This window comes from Passer montanus, unplaced genomic scaffold (genome assembly GCF_014805655.1).
Source record: "Passer montanus isolate IOZ18808 unplaced genomic scaffold, ASM1480565v1 scaffold53, whole genome shotgun sequence".
NCBI lineage: Eukaryota > Metazoa > Chordata > Aves > Passeriformes > Passeridae > Passer > Passer montanus.
In genome coordinates this window covers 5,211,084-5,234,711 of record NW_024370263.1, presented here as the reverse complement: position 1 = coordinate 5,234,711, position 23,628 = coordinate 5,211,084, and the positions used below count along the sequence as shown (strand labels likewise).

Genomic DNA, 23,628 nt, shown 5'->3' with positions numbered 1-23,628 from the left:
GGATAAGCACAGTTCCAGGCTATCAAACATTTTTTTCCCAGAAAATAAAAAATTCCCAGTGCTTTTGTCAGGTGGTCAGTGATCCCAACCATTTATAGTCACCACTGGCTGACCAATGCTCTTGGGGAATTTCAGCAAAGCATTCTCTGCAGCCAGGCTCAATTGCCTGCAGCAGGTCACAATTCATTTACAAGTCAGCAAAAATTGCAACTAAACAAGGGATTGTTATCCCAAGGTTCAAGTCATGCATGTTTAACACCAGAAGCCAAAGTCATAAGTGAACACAGGAATTCTGCACAGCCTGTACAGCTGCCACACCATAGTTATGCTCAAATCTAAGCAGCAATACAATTCTTGCATCCTAATAAACATTTTCTTTACAGGATTAGACTCAAATGTTGATACTTCAAAAGCAAAAACTGTGTGTGAACAGAATGTGGCTGATTGCAGCTCATTTTCAACACAGGTCAGTAACAGGGTCAAGTTCAGATAATGGCTTTTAGGTTGCAGAAGAACTGCTAAAATACCAAGTACCTTTCCTGGTTACATAAATCTTTAAATGTCAGCCTCTATTTTAACCATGACTCTCAAGTCCACTTCAATGCAAATTTCACACGGATGAGTATTTTAAATACACATTTCCCAGGAAGAATCTTGCAGCAGTAGGAATTAAACATTGCAGTAAGCAGCAGTTCACTGCATGCCTGACAAACCAACCACAAGTGCTAAGAAATAATTCAATTTGCAGGTGGATTCTCAGTTCCTTACTCCAGAAAAAACCCACAATAAATGGACAGAAGGCCAGACTCATGTGGCTACCCCCCACTTTTTGGTCAGGAGCATTTCCAGTGTTCCTGCTGAGTCTCAGGAATCATTCCTCTCTCTGCCACGGCTCCAGTGGAGCCAGCTACAGCACCCACTGCAAGTTCCAGGGAGCTCAGTACAACCACTCTGCATTCCCTAGGCTTGCTACACTGTGCTGTGCAGGGTTTAAACACACTTGAAATAAAAATTATAAACCATGTTCCTTACTGCACCCTCCCAGGACAAATTTAGTTGGGATAATTCTGCATACCAAAGACTCACAGGTCAGCCTCTCTCTGTGTATTATTGATACTAGGGAGTTGATTTATAGTTCTGAATAAAAATTTCCTACAAATTCACCTTTGAAGCAGCTCATCCTACCCCATTCCACATTTCCCTTCTCTGAATACAGCATTTTTATTATCATTATTGTCACTGGTTGCTTTATAAGAGGCCTAAAGCTGATTTAGCTATGAGTTTTGTGGAATAACTGTGTTGTTGGTATTTTATATAAATTAGTATTTTATATAAATTGATAGTCCTAAAAATGCTCTCTAAAGTTATCAGGTCCTGCATGTTGCTCTTGGTTAATTTAAGACACTGAGCAGCGTTTACAAAGCTGAGTTTAATTTCATACCAAACTCGGGAAATTTCACAGCTTTCTTTCGTTTTTGTAAAGCTCTTCAAATCAAACAAACAGAAAAAAAAAAAAAAACCACCAACCAAACCAACAAAACAAAAACAAAAGGTTAATAGAAATAGTCTGATAAACTAAAGTTAAACACAAATTATAGGTTAAGTAATGAAGAGGAAAAAAAAAAACGAAAACAACTCTCGTCAACAACAACTCACGGAGGAGTTAAACAAAGACAAAACCAAAAATAAAAATAAAATTAAAAAAAAAAACATGAACAAATCGTGGTATATTTGTACCTTCTGAAGACATGCGTTTAGGCATAGTAGAGACAGGAGCTGGAGAACCATGAGCAGAGGGGTGAGACGGGGGCCTGGAGGGCCGCGAGGGGGGCCTGGAGGGCGGCCGTGTAGGGGTGGCTGCCCGAGGTGGAAGAGAGTTGGGACCTGACTGGTAGCGAGAAGGTGGGCGAGAGGAAGGAGATGGGCAAGGCGATGGCCAGGCAACACCTGACAGAACAAATGATATGAAGGAAAGTATAAAAACTAAAGAAAAAAATTATGGGGGGGAATAAAAGTAAAATATGACAAAATGATTTTTTTGGGGTTTTTCTTTCACGGTTTAACCCTTTGGGGATGGATTGAGGTGGTAATTGAGGAGATAAAGTCTCTGTAGGGCTGGGTTTTGCCTTGGTTTTGGGGTCAAATTGAACTTGTGAATGTCACAGGCTCCCCAAAGGGTTAATTGGGATCTACAAACACTACTAAGGAACAGACAGTAAAGTTTGATCTGTTAGCCTGGCATACCAATGCTCCACAGCACCCAGCACTCCACAAGGTCCTTCACAGCTACCAGAGGTTCTCAAACAGCTGTTCACAAACAGTACTGACCACACAAACTGCTACTTTCAAACCAAATGATGAGCAAATATCCATCTAGGAGCTGGATCTTTACAAAAACCAGCGGTGTTCAGTGTCTGAATGCTGACATTTATGTCTTTCTCACTTATCTGAGGTATTCCTGGAGGATTTTAATCTAGGATATAGGGCTCATGGTTTCCAAAGCAGAATTAATTGAATTTACAAGCCATTCTGAATATTTTAGGTCTATGATGTTGATTCAGCAGAGTAATAGGGTGAGAGAAACCACAAATACTACAGACAAATTTCAAGGTTAGCATTGTTTGGGCAAGGCTCAGTTGTCCATCCTTTACAGAGCTGACTCTGGCTTTAGAAAGGAAGTCTCACTTACCTTTAGATGCTTCTCAGACTTCCTCTCCAGATAGATCACTTGAGTATTATACATTTTTCATTTATTCACAGCAATTTATTCTAACAGCATTTTTAAATTCTACAAATAATGCCATGAGGACAGGCCACTGCTGAAACCCATCTCCAGAAATGGTGTTTGGCTTCTGGGACACCAATTGCTGCCATGCAGTGCCTACTGATGCCTGGTTAGAAATACTACCCATGTGTCCAGAAAATACACAAATACCCATTTGGAGGGAAGGCTTTGGATTCCTTTTCTCTAATGCTGTTCTTGTTTCTCCCCTCCCATTTTTATAAAGCCAAGCAAGTGGCTTTCTTCTTTTCCAGAAAGGAAGAGAAGCTTCCTCCTGCCACTGCCTTTCAGCAGGTGTCAGCACTGCTGCTCCTCCACCCAGAGCTTTGCAGTGCTGATGCAGTTTTTCATCTTTAAAACCACACAGTGCACCATCATCTAAGACAAAGGTGATTGAGGAGGAAAATAAATGACATTTCTGCTCTGCAAAGCCACAGACATCGCAGTGCAATGAGTGTTCCTTTGTGAATTAAACCCAAATCCAACTCACAACCTCTGTGTTAAATGATGAATGCTAACCTGGTTTATGGAATACACAAACCAATCCCACAGCATTTCAACACAAAAGGAGGTAATTCTCTGCAGTGTTAGGAGGTACATTCATTCAGATTTCAGATACTTGCCTCCGTTAACTACTCTCTGATCTGCTCCAGAGTTAGGGCTGAATTCTGAAGTGTGGGATCCAGACCTTGAGATTGGTGGGCCTGATCCAGACTGGCCCATCCTCGGTGAGTTTTGTCTTCCACTTCCCCAGGACAGGACATCTCTGTTCCTCTGTCCAGGTGGAATGTATTTATTTTCTCTGAAACACAGCAAATTTCTATCAGTGTCGAGACACAACTGAGAGGCAACAAAAAGCACCCCATTTGCTCTCTTTTTTTCACATCAAGCCAAGGGAAAAAGTCTAAATAGTATCAGATGTTGACCCAACAGTCACCTCATGAATTGGCTTTTGATAGTGGCCACACAGTCCACTTTATGAGCCCACAGGCACTGAAGGATTAACAGTAATGCCTGAAATTCTCCAGGACACACCGAAACCACTGCCCCTTCCTGGAATTTGGGACAAATTCACCACGGTGACAGGTCAGAATGGGGAAGTTTGTTTCACTACAGAGATAATACAGGGCCAGGCAGAGGTGTCCAAGTCAGCCTGAGTGCCAAAACCAGCACAGGATTGTTTACACAAGGCTCCAAACCTAATCAGGCCTGCTGAAAAAGCCCAGTATCAATGAGCAAACTGCTACAGCACCAAAATACCTCCATAATTTAAATAAAAATACTATTCATAGTGCACTCAAGTACCTAGTGTTCACACCATGTCCTTCTCTTTCATTAGCATTTCTCTGAACAGCAGTATATTTTTCTTCTTCTGTCCTTTCATCATTTTCCAAGGCAACCCGAGCTTTGTATTGGGCACTTGATTCAATTTCCTCTGCTAATTGAGTTGCTCTGGCTTCCCGCTTTAAAAACTCTTCTGAATTATCTCTTTCTAATGGCACCCTAAAAAGACAATGGAAAGGAAAAGAATCTCTGAAATGCATTCAAAAGCACAAAGGAGTTACAAAAATCACACAGTGTTGGTTCTAACCGAGTCAGAGGGGAAAAAAAAATCTTGCTCCTAAGCCAGTAGACTCGCTGTCTTTTTTTTAAATACAAAATTCCTGGGCTGGTTTGATATTATGGACAAACTCAGGGTCATTTACCTGCCTAGAGAGCTGAGAACAGGGTGCAGAACTTTTCCACAGGATTTGTAAAATCCCCAGTCCCTAAAGCTGTGCAAAGGCTCCAAATTTTAACATGGTTGAGAACATCAGGAATAAAAAGCCTCAGACTGCTGTTTACACAGGAAGCTACTCCAAGAGCCCAAATTTGAATTTTTTTTAGCTATTTACACATTGCCAGCAGACACAATCCTACTGAAATTAGAGAGTGACATCCTTAGTCCTTTGGTAATTCCAGCCATAGAATTTCAGCTCTCCCTGTTATGAAGAACTGCAGAAAAGATGGATGCAACACTTCAGAGCACAGGACCAGAAATTCCTGACTCATCTGTGAGTACCAGGACCTCAATCCCATTCTTTCCATGTCTCTCTCTATGGCAGACAATGGAATATTGCAAAAATCATCCCACAGGAAGGAATATTGCAAAAATCATCCCATAAGAAAGCCACCAAGTCAAAATTCAATGCATGAGCACTGAAACACTGAAAAAACCCAAGCAGGGATGGGATCATACCTGGCACCTCCTTCTGCCACCCATTTTTGGGGTTTACCTGTCTGAATGTTTGTGTCAGGTTTTAAAAACCAATTTGTTCCCCCTGATTTTGAAGTTGCAAAAGTTGTTCCACCAACCTTACTTCAGAATAAGCTACATAAAAATAGAGAACAGAGCTGAGGCTTGGCCCATGCTCTGCTGGGCATTATAGAATCACTGCCCATATTTTGAATAATATAAAGAATTAAAACAAAGAAAGTAGGTGGAGATACAAGCCAGGTATAGAGTAATACATGCAAAATTGCTCAAGTGTTGGTGGCAGAACAAGGAAACAAGTGGCTTTGCCAAATTCCAAGCCAGCACTCAGCTGCACAAATTTTTCCCCATATTTTTGGCCAGTCAAAACATTTACTGGCCTTATCAATGGTAACTGCAAGAATATTCAATAAAACCCTTCAGCATAAAGCTTTGGCTCAAATAAGATTTACATGAATGCAAACCTGGTCCCAGGCCCCTCTGTTAAAAACACAGTAAAGGAGAACAGCCAATAATCCTCATTTATTTAAAGTGAGTGCAAAAAATGAAGGGATGTATGGCAGCCTAAAGAGGCAGGCAATGATTTCATGTTTTCTAACAGGCCATTAAAGATGAGAGAAAGGGGATGGACAGGATGACATTGTTCAGAGCCCTGGTGATGATCAATACATTTTCTGGAACACAAACTTGTACCTTGATGCAGTTTGACAAACTCTACCTGCTATTGCTTAGCTCTAGGAAGAGAAAACAATCAAACAATAAACTCTTCAGCTGCACATCTAAGCATTTCATGGAAAATCAGGAAAAGAGCTTCCCAGTTTAGCAGACTGATATGCAAAGCAAGTTGCTTGACTAGGGGGAAAAATTGAATTAATTTAAAGCCACCTTCATGTTTTTAATCTGTTTCCATTAATATCCAGAAAGCAGAAAGATGGAAGACTGAAGTTCAAAAGTACAAAAAGTACTTAGAGCAGTGAAGGGAAGGAAAGAACAGCTTCCCCAGGATTCAAACATAAGCTGATTAGGACACTTTGATTATCACCACGTTACAGGTCCATTTGCACAAAACACAGAAATCACATTGCTGAACCACAGACCTGCAGACAAGTGCACACACACAGACACAAAAAGCAAAATATTCACTGCTATTCCTTGATATTGATAAAATACATTTCTGCTCTGGGGGTTAAAAGAGTGGGGAAATACTGAAGCCATTTCACAATGGCTGTGAACATCTGCAGTCCATTTGTGTTGCAGTTGCAGTGAACATTAGAGCTGCAGACTCTGGGGAATAAATCACTGCCAGAGTAGCCAGAGCAGCCTTTCTACTACTTCTATATTCCAGTTGTTATTATATTTAACTAAAACTTCAGTTTAGAGCTGGACAAGTCTGCTAAACAAGCACACAACCCCCACCCTGGTTATCAGCAGCTTTTCAGCATTCCAGGATCTTCCAGATCAATTGTCTCAATAAAATCAGGGTTTAGCCAAACTGCTCTGCTAGGTTAAACAAAGAACTATAGGTACAGCAGCTACACACACATTAATTCACAGCTTTCCACCCTATTCCTGGAAGTTTTTGCAAGAAACAAGCCTTATTGCATGGCTAAATTCAGAAAACTCTGCAATGGGAATGAGCTGTGCCCATTTAAGGGAATACATAAAGATTTCTACATCTAACTATTCACAGAAAGCTGGCAAGGTTTCTTAAGCACCATTCATTCATTGCTTTTGCAGTTATTTGATTCCACAACTTCAGAAACTATGCAAAATGAGCTGCAGAATAGAAAGTTTGTCAAACCAGGGAGAACATTCAATACAAATCTAATAACAAAATATTTTGGAACTTACGTATAAGAAGATAAACTGCTGTCATAAGTTGACACTACACCATAATTTTCTTCATTGTAACGAAACATGTCATTGGGATCCCATCCATTAGACTAGAAGAAAATGATGCTTGTTTTTCAAAATGACACTGGAAACACATTCCCTTCAAATTAAGGGCTGATGGCAGAAGTTTCAAACCTTCTGCCCTTTTTCCTGGGCCTATGAATTCACTGTCCAGATAACAAAGTTATTAATGCCACAGTTTATTTCAGGGAGCTTTGTTCATCGGCTGCACAGATTTTACCTTCAAAATTCCTTTTTTTTCTTTGTTGTGAGTCTTTGTACTGTTTTTAGGAGGTTTTTTTAAGTACATGCTTACTCTGTATTAGAAGACTACTGGCTAGCAAGACATACATACATTAATATCTTTTTTGCCTTTTCCAAAAAGTGCAATTAACACTTCTGAAACTTTTCAACAGCACTGATGGAGTTACCTGAGAGGCACCACAGGCAGAAGACTCCTGTTGATCTGCACAACTCCCCCACTTCAGTAAAATTGCTATCACAGCTCTCAAGCACAACAGTAAATGCTCTGAATATTTTATAAAAGCATTGAGAGTACTGGGTATTCCAATAAATCTCAGCTCTACAGCATGGCCACCAAAACTGACAGGAGAATTGTTCTAGCCAAAGTTCATATGCTCTAATCAGTAATATTATCTCCTTGAACACACTGCAGGCTGAACACCTGGCTACAAGAATTTCTGCTTGAGGAAAAGCTGACTGCTGTGATAGATGAGGACATGGCATTTGAGGCCATATTCTTCATCTAATGATTCATAATCTGAGCCTGTCCCTGTGCCTGGGTCAGGCTTCCATCCATTCTCTCCATCTGCAGCCCAGGGACACTCAGCAGAGCACAATCTCCCCATCATTTCCAAGTGCAATGACAGTCAGACAGGAATGCTCTGATTAAACATAAATCACTTTGGGCCATTGCTGGATTTGGAGTCCTTAACAAAAGCTGCTCTTTGGGTCCTGGAGTCCAGCACAGCTCTTACCACAGCAGCTGCCACTGCTCAGATTTTGCCAAAAATGCCATTTGAAAGGCAGCTATTCTCAGCCAGATCGCTCCAAAGGGCTGTGGCAGCTGCTGGCAAAGACTGAACATCCACCAGCACAATGCAGGACAGCAATTTTGCTCCTCCAAAGCTCATTAGCAGATTGAAATTAAGGAATTATTTCAAAGCATGTCCAGGGAAATAGCTCATTTTCTACTGATGGCCAGAGATGATCAAAGCATCACTCACGACATCGGTCTCCAGCGCCTCCAGCTCCTCGGAAGCCGTGTTCTCTCCTCCATCCCAAGGTTCCAGATCCTTCTCCTTGTGCTCTCCATTAACTTTAGCACTGATGGCTGAATCAGTAAAAGCATCTGCAACAGAGTGAGGAGGGTTGGGACCAGTGAGACCAGTTTGGGGAAGTTTGCACACTGGTTTTGGCTGAGGAACAGCACGAACACAGCTGAATCACAGGCACAATATCATCATTCCCCTTCTCTTGGAGCTGCTGGACACCAGAAAGATCTACTCCAGATTAAAGCACAGACTAACTTCTCCACATCAGAAAATAAAATTATTTTCAGTTATTTCAATACATTTTCTACAATTACATGTATATTTATTTGGGAGAAAAAAAGACAACACAAGGATCCCTATTCTTCTGGAAAACCAAAGACTTGTATAAAATTCTTTTCCAACCAGCCCACACAAGTGCACACCACAATAGTGTGGAAATATCAAAAAAAGCAGGAAAGCAACTCCCTAAATGGGCAAAATGCAATTTTCCTTTCAAATATCCAAATTTCTTCTATTTCCACAACTCCTCAACACACCAACAGAGCCATTATCCATGAGCTTGGTGCTCCCATTTCCTGTGACATGAACAGAGGGGTCTCCTCTCCTGCCAGAGTTTTTCCAAGCAGCAGCTTATCCAAATCACACAGAAAAATTCAGGAACTCTCTACTTTTTGTTCTCAACAACACAAGAGAATAAATAATCAATAAGGTTCTTCTATTGTTTATAAAAATTGTAAAAAAATCAAAAAATAAAGATCACAGGCATTTATTTTGACTTGTTCATGTTTCATTCAAGCCAGACTTAAAAAGGAATAATACCTGAGTATTTCAATTGCTGTAAAAATACATCTAAAGCCATTCACCAAGCTGTTGTATTTGTAAGCAACTGGATATCAGAACTACACACAGAACTTTAAAAAATCAAATAAGCTTGTTATAAGCTCATAAATAAATAAATCAGCCTAAAATAAATAAGTCTTCAATCCAGAATCTCCTATCATCATTCTGCTGATGAAATAAGGAGCAAAGATTTCAGACCTTTAGAAAAGATGAAATCAAACCACCAGGCAGTGCCAGATAAGGAAAAACATGGCCTAAATTAACTTCTGGCAAGATCTAAAAATCTGCTTAAAAAAAAAAGAACTTTAAAGCTATTATGAAAAGAATTCCCAACATATGAAGATGGCCACTGATGTAACAGCTTTTACACAATCACTGAAGATGTTTTAGAGACTGTTGATGCTGCTTATTATTCCTGTTTTACCCAATCTCACAGTGAAATTCTGCACATATATTGGATAAAAATTCACTGTATTTGGTCTCTCTAATAACAGCCAGCACTATCCCATGAAATGCTCACAAAACCAGCTTTTAAAATATACTTTATTATAATATATACTATAAATGTGTGTGTTCAAATGTCATCTGAAACTACACAGGAACACTGAGCTACAACTCATAGTTAAGTAGGAACTAAAGAGCATATTTTTAAGATTTTTAAGGAATGTAAACTCTGCATTTACCTTATCAATACCCCACGGCTTAACTCAGATAAACCAATGCTGCTCCTGCCCCAAACATCATTAATTCCATGTTTTATTTCTGCTCAGATCGGGACATTTCACACCAAACCCAAGTTGGAGGCTGTTTATGTCTTTTAGGAAACTGAAATTTGTTTCTGCATCTCTGGGAATGGAGGGAGCTCCTCTCCAGTGAGATTAGAGAAATGTGAATTAGGAGCCTGATGGCAGCACCTGATGAAGGCAATCTGTTTTTCAGAAGGGTGTTTCCTTAATTTCTATTAAATTCCTCCAGGCAAACTCCACACAACTGTGCCATTTTGGATACTGTGAATAAAATACCAGCTTAACAAGACTCATCTACTCAACCCACTAATTTTCTTCTTTAAACAGCCACATAAACATTCAGAAGCGCTGTTATTGTAATGATACAGACAGAAAAAACACCCAAGTCAAAACAAAAACTCCACTATCAGCAAGTGCTGCAGGTCTGAGTAGGATGTGTGCAGTCACTGCTGAGTTTCCCAGTAAATCCAGGGTATCACAGGGCACAGGAAGCTCCACTGCTCTGCATTCCTCTCTCATTTTCCAATCAAAGTCACAAGTGAGACTTTGCCTTTTTAACCTCTACAACTCAAAGAAAACCCAAAGACAGGAGAAATTCAAGCTACAAAGGCACTCCCAGCCAGACAATGTGGTCTCAAGAGCATCCAGGCAAAGTTTAAGTGCAGCAGGATGGTACCTCAAGGCACAGATCAGAATTTTCCTGGAACAAACAGCAGGGCAGGCACATGGGAGAGCAGAATTAAAAACCCAGCAAAGCCTCTCCCAAAATTAATCAGCAACACACTTGAGAATGAATGTAAAAAACTTTAAAAATAACAGTTTCCCAAACAAAAATGTGGCTCTTAGGATGATTAATAAAGTAGAAGGTAAAGCATGAGCTGCTGCTGGAAGTGCTGATGGCAGGGCAATAACTGACAAGACACTGCCCAGGCTCAGCTTTCCCCTTATCTGGTGCCTCTTATCTCTGAGCTGTTGAAGGAGCAATTCACATGACACCTTGACAAGGCCAAATTTTTAATCAATCCCTTTTCTACATGGTAAAACCCGAGTTAAAGATCAAATGGGACCTGGTGAAACACGGGGCTGAGGCTGTAACACCCAATTAGCCTCCAGTGCCTCTGTACCTGCTTAATGTGGCATTTCCTAAGCAGAGGAGTTGGGTATCAAAGACCTTGTTTTAAAGCCTGGTAAAAAATCATTTTTCATGAATGGAAAAAAAGTCCCAAGGAGAGCTCTATGCAATGGAAATTCATATTAAGGCAAATTAAAAATACACATTCTGCGAAAAACTCAGCTGGGGCAAATTCCTTAAGTGTGTGCTACTAACTGAGTTAAAGAAAAAACTGCCAGAGCAGAGCAATTAAGAGTCCGGGTTTAATTAATTTCAATGTCTAACATGCTTGTTTTCACAAACAGATTTTGGTGAAGAGCACAAATGTGCAATTAAGTGCCAGTCTGCAGCTGAAATGCCATTAAACCAATCAGTGTTACGTGCCAAAGGTGCTGATGGCACTCACTGAAGCTTTGATCAAGTCAAAGTAAACTGAGGTTTCGCCTTAAAGGTTTCAACAGTAAACTCTGATTTGTTTTGTAACTACTTACTACTGATTTGAAACATTAAAACCAGTTACCACCGGCTCTGCAGAGCCAACATTTCCTTCCTTTGTTCAAAAGATGCTTTCTGCTATTCCCCTTGCAACACTTTCTCTGGAAGGATGCCACTCTCAGAGCTAATTCAAGGAAAAACTTAAATAGCCAATTCTCTTCTGCCTTTCTTTTCATTGGATTTGTAGTATTTTCCTCAGCATGCCAAAAAACAATAAAAACATTGCAGAAGTCTTTTACTTTAGCACTAAGTTATGATGTTTGAATTGTCTTGTCTTTAAAGAGAAGCCAAGAAGGCAACTCCAAAGCCTGACTGAAATTTGAATCCCATGCAAACCAGCTCTGTGGACTGAGCAGTGTTCAGGGCTCCCAGGAAACACTTCTGGTGTAAAATCAGGACAAAAAGAAGCTCCTGCATCAATCAGGAGCCCAAATCACCCAGCAGCAGCAGGATCTCAGCACTCAAAGTGAAGCAGAAAGATGTGCTAATATTAATGCACAGCCAAGGATTTCAGCCTGCACTGACAGTGGGGTTTTAGCAGCTGATTTCCACTGCACATGCAGAAATCAGTGTCACTCCTTCTTTAGGAGTAGACAGAACAGTCTGGAAGGGGAATGATGGGTTTAATACAGCTTCACCTGAGTTTTCCAGTGTATGTTTCATTCATCAGCCTGCCTGTACTGCAGCAAACCTCAATTCCACAGAGAGAAACCCTCCCCTTCCTCTGGAAGCCAAACAAGCACCTCCAGGAGCTGCAAGGTCTGTGCAGGCTGACAGAGCTGCAAATAAAGGCCCAGGAAACAGGGACACATTGATTTTTGGAACATTCACAGCCACAACACCCCTCCCTGTGCAGACCTACCAATTTCTCCCCCAGTTTTACAATCTGGGCAGACCCCAGGCTTTCCCAGGGGAGTCTCTGAAGGTGCAGTGTCATGCTTGGCACAAGCCCACGTGTGCTGCTCCAGCTGCACCCCCAGGCCTGCAGTGCTGCTCCCTCCCTGAGCTCTCTGGCTGGGTTATCAGCTCCCTGCCCCAAAGCTGCAGGGCTGTGATAGCACTGTGAGCTGCCTGGCAGGCTCTGGCAGAGGCTTTCACACTCAACTCTGTTTTCCTTCTTCTGAAAGGAGACTCCATCCCATTCCCTTTCTCCCCACCTGCTGCTCTTTCCCATTCCTCTTCCAGTGTCTTTTTCAGCATCCAGAGAACATCTCTGCTACTCAAACCTGAGGGTGGACCAGAAGATCCAGACCCACAGCCAGGAGCCCATTTGCCCACATTCCTCCAGCCCAGCAGGGAACAAATGCAGAATAAAATCCACAGATACTTATAATGAATTGGGATGCATTAAAATTTTGAAAACAGCATATTCTGCAGATATTTATTTAGTTCAAGGGCTCCACAAAATCTAGAAGAGTCCTACAGGGTAAGAAACTACACAGAGAGAATCACAGAATAATGTGAGCTGGAAGGGACCCACAAGGATCACCAGACCCCAGCACCCCTGCTCCAGGTAAGCCTCCCAATGGAGAGCTGATGAAAAGCTCTTTATTTGACTATGATTTTAAAGCTTTTCCAACCAAGTATTCCCAAATTCTCCTCACCTGCCTATGAAAGTCAAAAACCATTGAGGGTTAGACAATTTAAAAGTCTCTGTTCCCAGGTAAGGGTAACCAGAGCACCAAGCAGGGACAATTCCCAAAACAAGGAGCACCAAGGAGTTCAGAGTCAGTTTTCACTCTAAATCATCCAGCACCACCAAGATTTGGGTTTATTTACAAGAACAAAGGCCAGCAGCTCCTTCATGCACATTCCCAAACTTCCAGCCTTTTCAATCCTTGCTTGTTTAATTTCCCAGGAAGCAGAAAACCCCTCGTTGCTCTAATTTGAAGGTGTGATCAGAGACTGAGTTACACTTTCAAGTGTCATTTCCAGATAATGTATTTTTGGGACGAAATGGAAAGCAGATTAATTCACCCACTCTGACTTATCAAGTTCTGCAGCCTTCCAGTTTATCTTTCTCCCCAAGTTTTTATGGCTTTATTTCAGCTCTCCAGTATTTAAGAGATTTAGACTCAGTCATTCCACCTAATAAAGTGAACTGAGGGACTGTTCAACCTGAAACAGTCATTTTCTTCTAGAAAATGTCCATTGAGCAATTATTCCTAGAAGCAGTAGTACATTCCTCATTCAGTCTGCTCAAAATCTATAAAGATTGGGTGAGGCAGAGCCCAGTTTACATTTACATTAAAGTGATGTTCATACCAAACCCATTATAAAACAGCTCTCATGTAATTTAAATTCCAAGTCCCATCCAGAACCTGGAACTTATCTGCATTTCAATGCTGCATTTGCTCTGACATTATGCATCATCATCTGGGAAAAGCAAAAATTCCTTGAAACAACAAACCTCTCATTCTGCAGCTTTAGATCAGGCAAGAACAGGTACAAACACAAGGTGAAGAGAGAAATTCTCATTAAATGTCCTCAAATCTCTACTCGTCTCTAAGTCCCAGCTAATGGGAATAAAACCTGTGTTCCAATAAGCACTGAGCTCCTGTGACAGTTGTTAATCAGCCTGTAAATGTACACAGAGACCATTCCACCCCATGCCATAAAAACCTGTATTTTCTTTTATTCCTTATCCCAGCAAATCAATAAGATTAAGCATAAAGACTCTGGAGGTTTGCTGCCCAAAACCAGAGAAATGTGCAAAGGAATAGAACTGACTCATGAGCTCTTAGGTTCCAGAAGAATAATCAGGGGCTTGGAGGTCAGACATTAACGTATGAAGACTGCCTGCAAAATTGTTTCATTTGAACAGTTTCAATGCCTGCAAGATTTTAAGATTTGTCTGTCACCTCTCTATTCTGGTCTACAAGGTCTACAAGGAGTAGAGGAGAAATTAAAACACAAACAGAGGATTTTAAAAGAATTTCTAGCTTTGTTTGCAGGAGTATTTATAGAATATTTCTATGAATGCATGTTTAGACACAGATTATACCTCAGTATAGACTATATATCTCAACTCTGAGAAATTCTGCATTCAATGATTCTTGCATAACACTTAACAGAGAAATTTAGGAAGATATTTACAAAAATGTGTCTACCTTCCATAGAATCTGTAAAATATTCTGAAAAACCACTAAGGCTTTGCTTTCCATACACCAAAACAACTACTCAAAAATACATTTTTTTTTAATTTATGAATTTTTGATTTCACAAAGTGCTGAAGTTTTGCACTCTTTAAGAACTACAAATCTAAATATGAACTTCAGTATTTGGATTCTAAAGCATCTACTTCAAAAACTTTGAATTATAATCTCAAAACATAAAAAAAAATTGAAGCAAATATACCTCTTCTGGCATAATTGGTATCCATATCCTTAAAATGCACCATAACAAAGTCTGAAGACTTGAACAAGATGCTCTCCAGGATGTCCTCCCGTTTTGGCCCCAAACTGGAGTCTGCAGTTTTCCGATGAGCAGCATCAACCACTAAATCACACTGTGGGAAACACAAGCACAGGGCACTGCTTTACTGCACACTCAGCCCTTCAAAAATTTGCAAAAGCTAGGTATTTACAAGCTGCTTTTTATCTAGGCATGAACTGTAAATATAATGCAGAGTAAATATTACAATTTTAATCAAATGTTGGTCATTCCATATTAGGAATTTTCACAATAGGGAAGAGTCAAAATGTAAAAAATTACCTTAGGACTGTAGGTTTTAAAAACTCCTTCATATATACCACCATTTTTCACCTGTACTTCACATTTGGATCCCTAGAAGGGAAGAAAAAGGAGAATATAACTTTCTACCAAGATGATAAATGACATTACAGTGATTTTCTAAAACATGTGTTCTGTACATAGGTCCAAAGTGTAAAAACACAACTCAATTTTTAGCCAAATTTCCTCCATCAGCATCTGCCCATTTATAAATACACTGCTGTGCTCTGCAAATTCAAATAGCTGGGTGTGTATGGGCAGTTCTGAAGGGATTTAAGATACTCACTGGAGAATATTTGGTTCTCACAAGACTCTTGACCAGTTAAAACACACAAAGGAGGTTTTGTGCAAACCCCAAATCTGTGCCTGTGTGGGTACAAATAAGGATAAAAGCTTATCCTGCCCTCAAGCAGATGTGGGACAGTCTGCCTTATTTATTTTGCCATGTCAGGGCTTCCCTTAAAATCTTGGGAGAAAGGTTTTTAATCCCTGCACATGCACTCATTTTATTTATCCAGAACCACTCTAAAGACAGGAAATTCAAAATACAACCAGTGCACCTAAGAAATCTGCTGTACCTCTGCAAATCAGAGTTAAACCTTTCCAAGCCTAAAATTTCTGTGATCTTTTAAAGCTCAACTTTGGCATAAAATGTTTAAAGTTTAATATTCACTCCTTTATATTACAATTAGTGGATTAGTTAACAATTCCCTGCCATAAAGGAACCATTCTTCCAAATATGAAGACTTACAACAACTGATGTGAGTATGTGAACCATTCTCATGTTTGCATAGATGCCATCGAAAGAAATCTGAAAAATAAGAAAGTCATCATGAATACTGGAGAAATTCCAAAGGCAGAGCACCCACCCCAGGCTTTCATCAGTACACAGAAAATCTCAGAAACATTGGGTAAAAATCTTACTCAGGAAAGACATGTGGAATGTTTATTATTAAATATTAATACTAAACATGCCAGGGGAGATTCTCAGAGGGCCCCTGACTTTTCTCTGACCAGTTAAAGATCTGACACCCTCCCAAACAAGCTGAAAATCCCAGGAGAGCCCCTCATGTCACTCCATTAAGGAAATTCTCTGGCTGGCTGGGTGCAGCTGATATGCACAGATTTGAGGGATGTCAGCAGGGCTTTGTTTTCAAACAAAAAAAGCCCTGCTGGTTTTAAGAACCATCAAGAGAATAAAGCACTTGCAGTGCTGTAGAAGCAAAAAGGTGTTTTCAGGCCTGCTCAAGCTCATCCTTTCATCTCCCAGCCCTGATTACACACATTAACAGCAGCTAAAGCCATCAAATTGTGGAGTGCTAAATTGCCACAAACCCTATTATTAATTTAGTCCAAAGTAACTCAGTGCAACACCAGGATTTGCAATCCTGACTGGGAGAGCTGGGCAGGTGTCCCCAGGCTGCTGGAGGACACATTCACCTCAGTGCAGGTGTTTTGTTGCAATTTCTGGTAGTTCTTTATGTTTGTAAAACAAGAGATGCTAAAACAGCTCTTGAGATCTCACCATATTCTGATTTTTTCAACTGACAACATATTTTTAATGGTCAGCCACTTTCCTGGGCTGAACAGACAAGTTTGGGGACACTCCTGTGCTCAGCACTCAGTACACAGCACATCAACATTAGGGAAATTTTAGTGCTTGCCTATGACTTTTTCCATCAGTTTTCCTCAAAGCTTCTTTAGTTTTTCTCAAGTGTCTTGGTATCTTCAATAAACATTTATGTAAGCAAACTGCAGCCCTTTTAAATCTTCCTGCTTCTGCTCCATTCCCCAAAATTAGGCATCTTTGAAAACCAGGCCAGCAACAAATTGGCAAATATTTGATTAGTGAAGTTCAAAGATTCACTCTTTCAATCAAGATCCATGAATTTAGCTCTGATAAAGTGATGTTCTGCAAGTCAGGCCACATCTACACTCCAGTAATACAAAGGCTTGAGAACAACTAAAGCTGCACATTGGAGCTACTGAGAACAATGGTTCAGCAATTTTATAGCAAAGCTAAACAAAGTCGTTCTTTTTATGTCATTAAATGCTGCCTTACTGCCATCTGTTTAAGGGAGAAGCTAAGGTTAGAATTTTCAGATAGGAACTAATTCAAAAAGCACTGCTTTAAATTACATGTTTTTTATATTTTCAGCTGTAATTGCAAGAAAATTAAGAATATTTATATTAGTGCAGTCAAAAGTTTAAGCGAATCTTCCCCACTTCAACCCTCCCAGGAGACTTAATGAATGTGAGATGATACTCTTTAGAAAATTGTATTTCACTCTGAAGTATCCACCCACCATGGTGAAAAGGGAGAGAATATTTCAGTATCTGCCATGCTGATAAGTTGTTTCCTCATACCCTGCATGGGCACAAAGAGGAGAAACCACAAACTCACCGTAGGCTGAGGTGGTCCTTTGCCACTGCTGCGGCCTCTGGAATGAAACACACACATGGCAGATGATTAAAGAGCTGCTGAAACTGCTCCACTTCCTACCAAGCAAGAATTCCAAACCCATCTTAATTTAGAGTTGAGAATGGGGTCAGGAAAACCAGCATTCCCAGAGGGCAGAGCCTGACAAGGACCCGCTGGGTTTATCTCCAACCTGCTGACCTACCAAGGGCCATCAGCAAGCAACCTGTGATAAATTAAAGGATAAAATGAGGAAAATACTAAGTTTGTAAAATCAGAGTAAGAATGAAAGAATAATCCTGCAACTAAAGCAAATTCCAAAACTTTAAGGCACACAAAGGCAAGATCAGCCTCAAGCCCTACCCAGCACAGGGTCCCTTCCTTGAGCCAGGAGGCTCCAAACGTTGTCACTGTGTCAGATTTGGGCCACCCAAACCACTGACCCAGCCCTGACTGTGAGGTTCCACCTACAGAGCTCGTTTCTAACTGCTCTCACAACGCTGCAAACCAAATAATTCTGTCCATTCCCCCAAAAACACCAGTTCCTCCTAATGCCAATCTGTCACTGTGCAGCACTCAGGACACTTGGGGATGCTCAGAACACCCTGGACACTGAGAAGGGTCAGTCTGTGCCCCCCACCCCAGGCACCTGAGCCCCAAAACATCCCTGCAGCTAAAAAAGTCCCCAAATTCTTCAACTCCACTGGTGTGCCTTAATTCTAAGCTCCTCCCTTGTACCAAGAAGTCCTAGTTTCAAATACTCCTTATAGTGATTTAGATTTGTGTTATGACTTCAGGAGCACTCACTGGAATGTGAGGCAAAAATAAATCTTCTGTTCTATTAAAAAAACCCCTCAATTTTTTAAATAGATTCACCTTACTGACACACAACCATTTCAATAATGACACCTGAAGAATCATGTCTGGTGTTATCTAAACAACACTGAAATCTAAACCCAACCTGGATGTCATAGAATCATGGAATGGCTGGGGTTGGAAAGGACCTTAAAGATCCATCCTCATCCCATGGGCAGGGACACCTTCCTCTGGACCAGGCTGCTCAGAGCTCCTGAACACCTTCTTTAGATGCCAACTGCATTGAAATGCTTTTAAAAACACCAAGCTGGGGCTGAATACACCCTACCCCCAAAATAATAGGTTCTTATAAAAGAGAGCTCACAGGGTAGTCAAAAAATCAAAGGAACTTCTCTCAGTGAACATAAATAACCCTTCAATAAATTCTGCCGAAATAAGCAAAGCCATCAGAGAGCCATGAAAGGCCTTAATGAGGAAAAAATGAAAAACCACTAAACTATCACCTGACTCATTTCCAACAAGCTTCTGCATCAGAGCTGTGGTCTCAGAGCATCACACACGCTGGGGGCATTGGCTGATGGCAGAACTGCAGATTTGGGGTGCCCAGCAGGCATTTTCAGGATATTGCAGAGAGCTAATCTCACCAAAAAAAGCTCAAATGCAAATAACCTTTATTTAACTACCCATCAGCCTTAACTTTCTACAGGGCAGCTTCACAATGTCAGGCTTGCTCTGGAGCAAATCTCACCAATTACCAAATGTGACATTTGTTAAATGGCTTCTGAGAGAACTGAAGCCTTGTGAACCTGGAACAGCTTTTTTTGCATAATTTTCAGACCCTTCTCTATCTGAAAGTCGTTTCAGCAGATGTGGAACCCCCACATAAGAGCCACAACTCAGTTTGATTTGTCCTTCTACTACAATCAAAAATGTGATTTTGGTCAGAACTTGACCAAAGTCAAACCATTTTACCAGTTCCTTCTGCTGCTTTCATAGATTTTAGAAGATCCTCCTTTTCCTCCATCAACTACAGATCAAAAGTGAAAGAGTTTTGTGTTTTTGCAAGAGAAACCACTCCCATTTTTAGTGACAAAGTATTCTTAGACCTGAAAATAACTGGGTTGCTAGACTGGGCAGAAAGTGTGGAGTATTCCCTTTAAGCATCAACCCAAGTATTCCAGATTTTCCATCTCTTACCACATTTCCAAAATTACTCTTCCTACCCACACTTCTTCAAGAAACAAACTGATTGTGCACATCCACATCAGCAAGAACTCCCAACCTCTACATGAGCCAAAAATTAAAGCAGAAATTCTCTCATCTATCAGGTCTCTTTATAGATCTGACCTCTTGTTTTCCAGTTACAGCTGTTAATCACAAACCATTGGGGGGAAAAAAAAAAAAAACCCTAACACATTCACCAAGATGAAAAAAGAAATATATTTTCCAATCCTACAAATGCAACAATTTAGCCAAAATTGGATCTTCTGCTAAAGCCAAGGCCACCAACTTGAGTTTCATATTGCAATAGGTGAAGACTCAAGTTCAAAGTATCATTTGACACATCTTTGATGCAACATATGAAAAAAAACCTCAGGACCTTTACAAAAGCTGAAGGTAGATGGGTTTTGCCAGATGTTTAACATAATTTGGAACAGAAGGGTAACAAAGAAATGGAGGTGAGGGAATCTAAGAAGGCTCAGTAGCAATATAGCCCTGCTACCTAAAACCCCATTTTCATTAGGGTAAATATGGCAAAATAAAAAATAAATTCATTTTGCATTGCAGATACGTGGTTAAAGGTAAACCTGGGGGAAGGCAGGACAGCCTGGCAGATCCAAGCTGGAAACCCTTTGCTTTGGGGTGGCAAAGTCACAAACTCAGGACAAAGTAACAACTGAGCAATTAAAACTCAGTGCCAACCCCCTGGGTCCAGCAGTTACACCCCAAGAAGCAAAGTCTCCATCAGGGCCCAAAAGCTGCACTATAAATGTTTCTTCCCCAGCAGCAACTTGCACATTTTTTCCTATTTTTATGAGTATTTCCTCAGCATCCCTCACCTCCCTCCTTAATGTTTACATGCCAAGTAGAGTGTTTGTATAAGCAAAACAAGGTCACGCATTTGTATTTTCCCAGTTAATGCAAGGGAAACAAAGTCACTCCCGGGTGGGAAAGAAAGTCTCCAGTTTTGTTTCCAGCAGCATCTTCACTTTGAAACTAAGAAATAAATGCAGCCACACTGCAATTAATGTCTGGAGCAGAAATGTAGCTACAAAGACTTGAATTTAAAGTGTGAATGGATGTTTCTGGAGCACTGACTGACATTGTTGCAGCTTGGAAAACAAATTTACAGGGTACTCTAAAGAACTTTAGTGCAGAGAGCTGGCAAAGCTTTTCTTCTAAGGGAGAAATCTGAAGTGCAAGGTTTTATTTCAGTGCAGTGTTTGGCTCTATAAAGTCGAATGAATCGAAGATGTCAAAGGAGGATTATGCAAGAAGTCCTGCAGCTTTATTTTCTGTAGTTTTTCCCCCAATACTGACATCAATAATGTCAATTCCTGTCTCCACACTGGGTGACAGCTTCTACAGCATCTGGATATTGAACAACCTGACTCAAGTCTGGCCCAGTGCACACCTGGAACCTGCTGATGGCTTAGTCACTGAAGAACCCTCACAGACATTGCCATGAATCAGTTGTTAAATTAAAAGTTACTCAAAACCAGGGATGTAACACCACCCTAAAGTGCACCCAGTGATAAGGAAAGAGGCCTGCAGGTTAAGCAGGCATTCTGCTCAGCAGTTTAGCACAGTTGCACTAAAACCCACACAAAGATGTCAGAAGCAACTCAAAAACCTCTGACCAGCACGTGTGAGAGCTCCAGAACAGGCACTGCCCTGAAATTCCAGCACCTTGGCACTCAACACTCCCCTTCCCTTCCCTCAGAACAGGATGGTCACCATGCTCTCAAGAAAGGGATGTCAAGGAAAAAGGAAAATAAATGGAGGCAAGAAGTCTGTGCCATTTTCTTTGGAGACTGAACCATGGGGTGGCTTCAGTTTTAGCTTTTTAATGGTGTTTAATTTAATTTTTAAAGGACAGTAACTCTGCGTATTCTTACAGGACCCCCAAGCCTAGTTAGGCAAGCAAGTTACCAAAAGGAAAATTCCCTTCTGCCACAATTGTAACAAGACAAGAAACATCCAAACCCTGACCCTGAGGCGTTTTGCCTTCCGATAAAATAACAATGGGGAAAAATGAACAAAAAAAGGATGGAGATGGAGGAAGGCTGGGATAGATACAACAGCCAGAGTACAGCTAACCCTCCTGTGCTTGCATAACAGCAAAACTCCACTCAAACCCAGAAAGTGGATGCTGGATAATGTTCTGATAGTTTGTGAACCAAGTCTACATTTTCCCTAATTACAGCTCGCTGTGCTGCTGGCATCTCCCCTGCAGCCCAAGCCCATCTGCCATAGTGCACATTAAACAAACACAGCACTTCACTTGGGGCCTCTTCATGATAAAGGTATCAATCCTTTTTTATCTCAAACACCTTCAAGGATGCCTTTATTTCTGATTTTTCCCTTTGTCTAAAAGCAATTAATAGGACAGCAAAGAACACTGGTTGTTCACAGGGGATTTTACCTTTTCTAATGTGAAATACAGATGTGCAGCAGTATGAACCCATGGAGACAAGGCAGGGACAGAGCTGACCCTTCCCTCATGATCAGAGGTACAAGGACAAGTGCTCAGCCCAATTCTCCCAGTAACAAACCCACAGCAGGAAATTAGGCCCAGGACAGTTAATTATCAATGAGTTTTCTGCCCAAACTAAGCTTTCAAGAGCAACTTAGCCATGAAAAGTAATTTTTTTTTCTGCATGAGAATGTTATTGCTGCAGGGAAATGAGTTGCTGGGCAGAAAGCTTGACATACACTGGAGATGTTTTAAGTTTTTATTAAAGAATATAATGCATTAAATTGACACCAAGATGCAGCCACCTAAATTTTAATTTTTCTGAGCAGAAAAGCCACTCAGCTTTTCATTCACATGGCCAGATTTACAGCATGAACCATCTTTGAATTTGCACTCCCCAAAAGACCAAGGATAGGTGTAGGGGAAGTTCTCTGAAGGTGTTCCATGGGGCTCCAGCAGGCCTGGGACTGTGATTTTACAGCCCCTCCATTCATAAAAAAATTTGAAAAATTAAGAAAGAAAGAGCATGAACACCTCTGAGGGAACACATCACTTGTTCAGCAGCCCCATCAGAACTCCCCAAGGAGTCCTGAAGTGGAATTTATCCAACAGAACCAGAAAGACAACACTGGTAGGAGAAATCCAGTGGCTTTAATCTTAAACTTGGGAGAAAATTTGAACTCCCATGCCCAGATCTATGGGGGCAAGTGCTTGCCATCAGGCTGAATTTCAAAAAATGAGCTGGAGGTTTTGTTGCCCTTCACGTTAACCTCTACAGTGCCACTGTGTGTTGGCAGGGACAGAGCCCAGTAAATATCGCGTCCCACCTAATGCCATATGTAAAAACTATTAAATTGGTGCTCTGAGCTGCTGAGGTATTGTTGTTCTTATTTATTTTGTCCTTTTCAGCCCTTCCAAAGCTCTTCCGCTTCCAGTTCCAATGGCTGGGAACAAAGTAAAACCCTATTTCCAGTGATGTCCAACAATGGGGCCACTGTAAATTCTGTTTTATTGCCAGTGCACAAAACCGAGTGGGAATAAGCATCCAGTTGAAGAGGAAGATGAATAAAACTCGAAATGAAACTGCTCTGAGTGACTGTGACCTTCAGAACTGTTAACGTCCTGCTCTGATCATTTGTTATGACCCCCGCAGCCCCGGAAAAATTCACAGCACTATAGAGTTTATTATTTGAGGGAAAGAAAAGGGGGGAAATGTGAGTGGATTTCCGTAGCTAACGATCTGAGAGCAGGAGCGGGATGAATCTTCCAGAGGCAGGAGCGTGGGGCGGGGGGGGGAAGGCGAGGAGAGGGCTCAGCCTCTGCAAGGTTCCTGCCCCAAAAAATCTGAGAGAGAAAGCGAGGCCGCGCTCGGAGCCACCATCCAGCGGCGCGGCGCGGCCCGCCTTCCCGCGAGAATTTTATTGCGATTTCCATTATTTTAAAAAAAAAAAAAAATCAAATAAAAAATACTAAAAAAAAATTATAAATAATAACGATCCGTAGACATTAAAATAAATTTTAAAATCCCCCACACCCACCCCCCCCACC

At 41.0% G+C, this 23,628-nt stretch overlaps 1 protein-coding gene across 14 annotated transcripts in view; it reads right to left on the bottom strand.

Moving 5' to 3' along the window:
• Positions 1-23,628, bottom strand: part of ATXN2 (ataxin 2) — a 48,556-nt gene that overhangs the window by 24,574 nt on the left and 354 nt on the right. For 10 of the 14 annotated variants that reach the window (XM_039724742.1, XM_039724744.1, XM_039724741.1 and 7 more), the window contains exons 2-10: positions 17,553-17,589; positions 15,900-15,959; positions 15,131-15,202; positions 14,774-14,924; positions 8,177-8,301; positions 6,888-6,979; positions 4,088-4,285; positions 3,406-3,584; positions 1,738-1,947 (exon numbers count right to left, since the gene is read on the bottom strand). In XM_039724742.1, coding sequence (XP_039580676.1) covers positions 1,738-1,947; positions 3,406-3,584; positions 4,088-4,285; positions 6,888-6,979; positions 8,177-8,301; positions 14,774-14,924; positions 15,131-15,202; positions 15,900-15,959; positions 17,553-17,589 — 1,124 coding nt within the window. The remainder of the gene's footprint in view (positions 1-1,737; positions 1,948-3,405; positions 3,585-4,087; positions 4,286-6,887; positions 6,980-8,176; positions 8,302-14,773; positions 14,925-15,130; positions 15,203-15,899; positions 15,960-17,552; positions 17,590-23,628) is intronic. The other 4 variants (XM_039724747.1, XM_039724746.1, XM_039724749.1 and 1 more) reach the window with 1 other exon arrangement.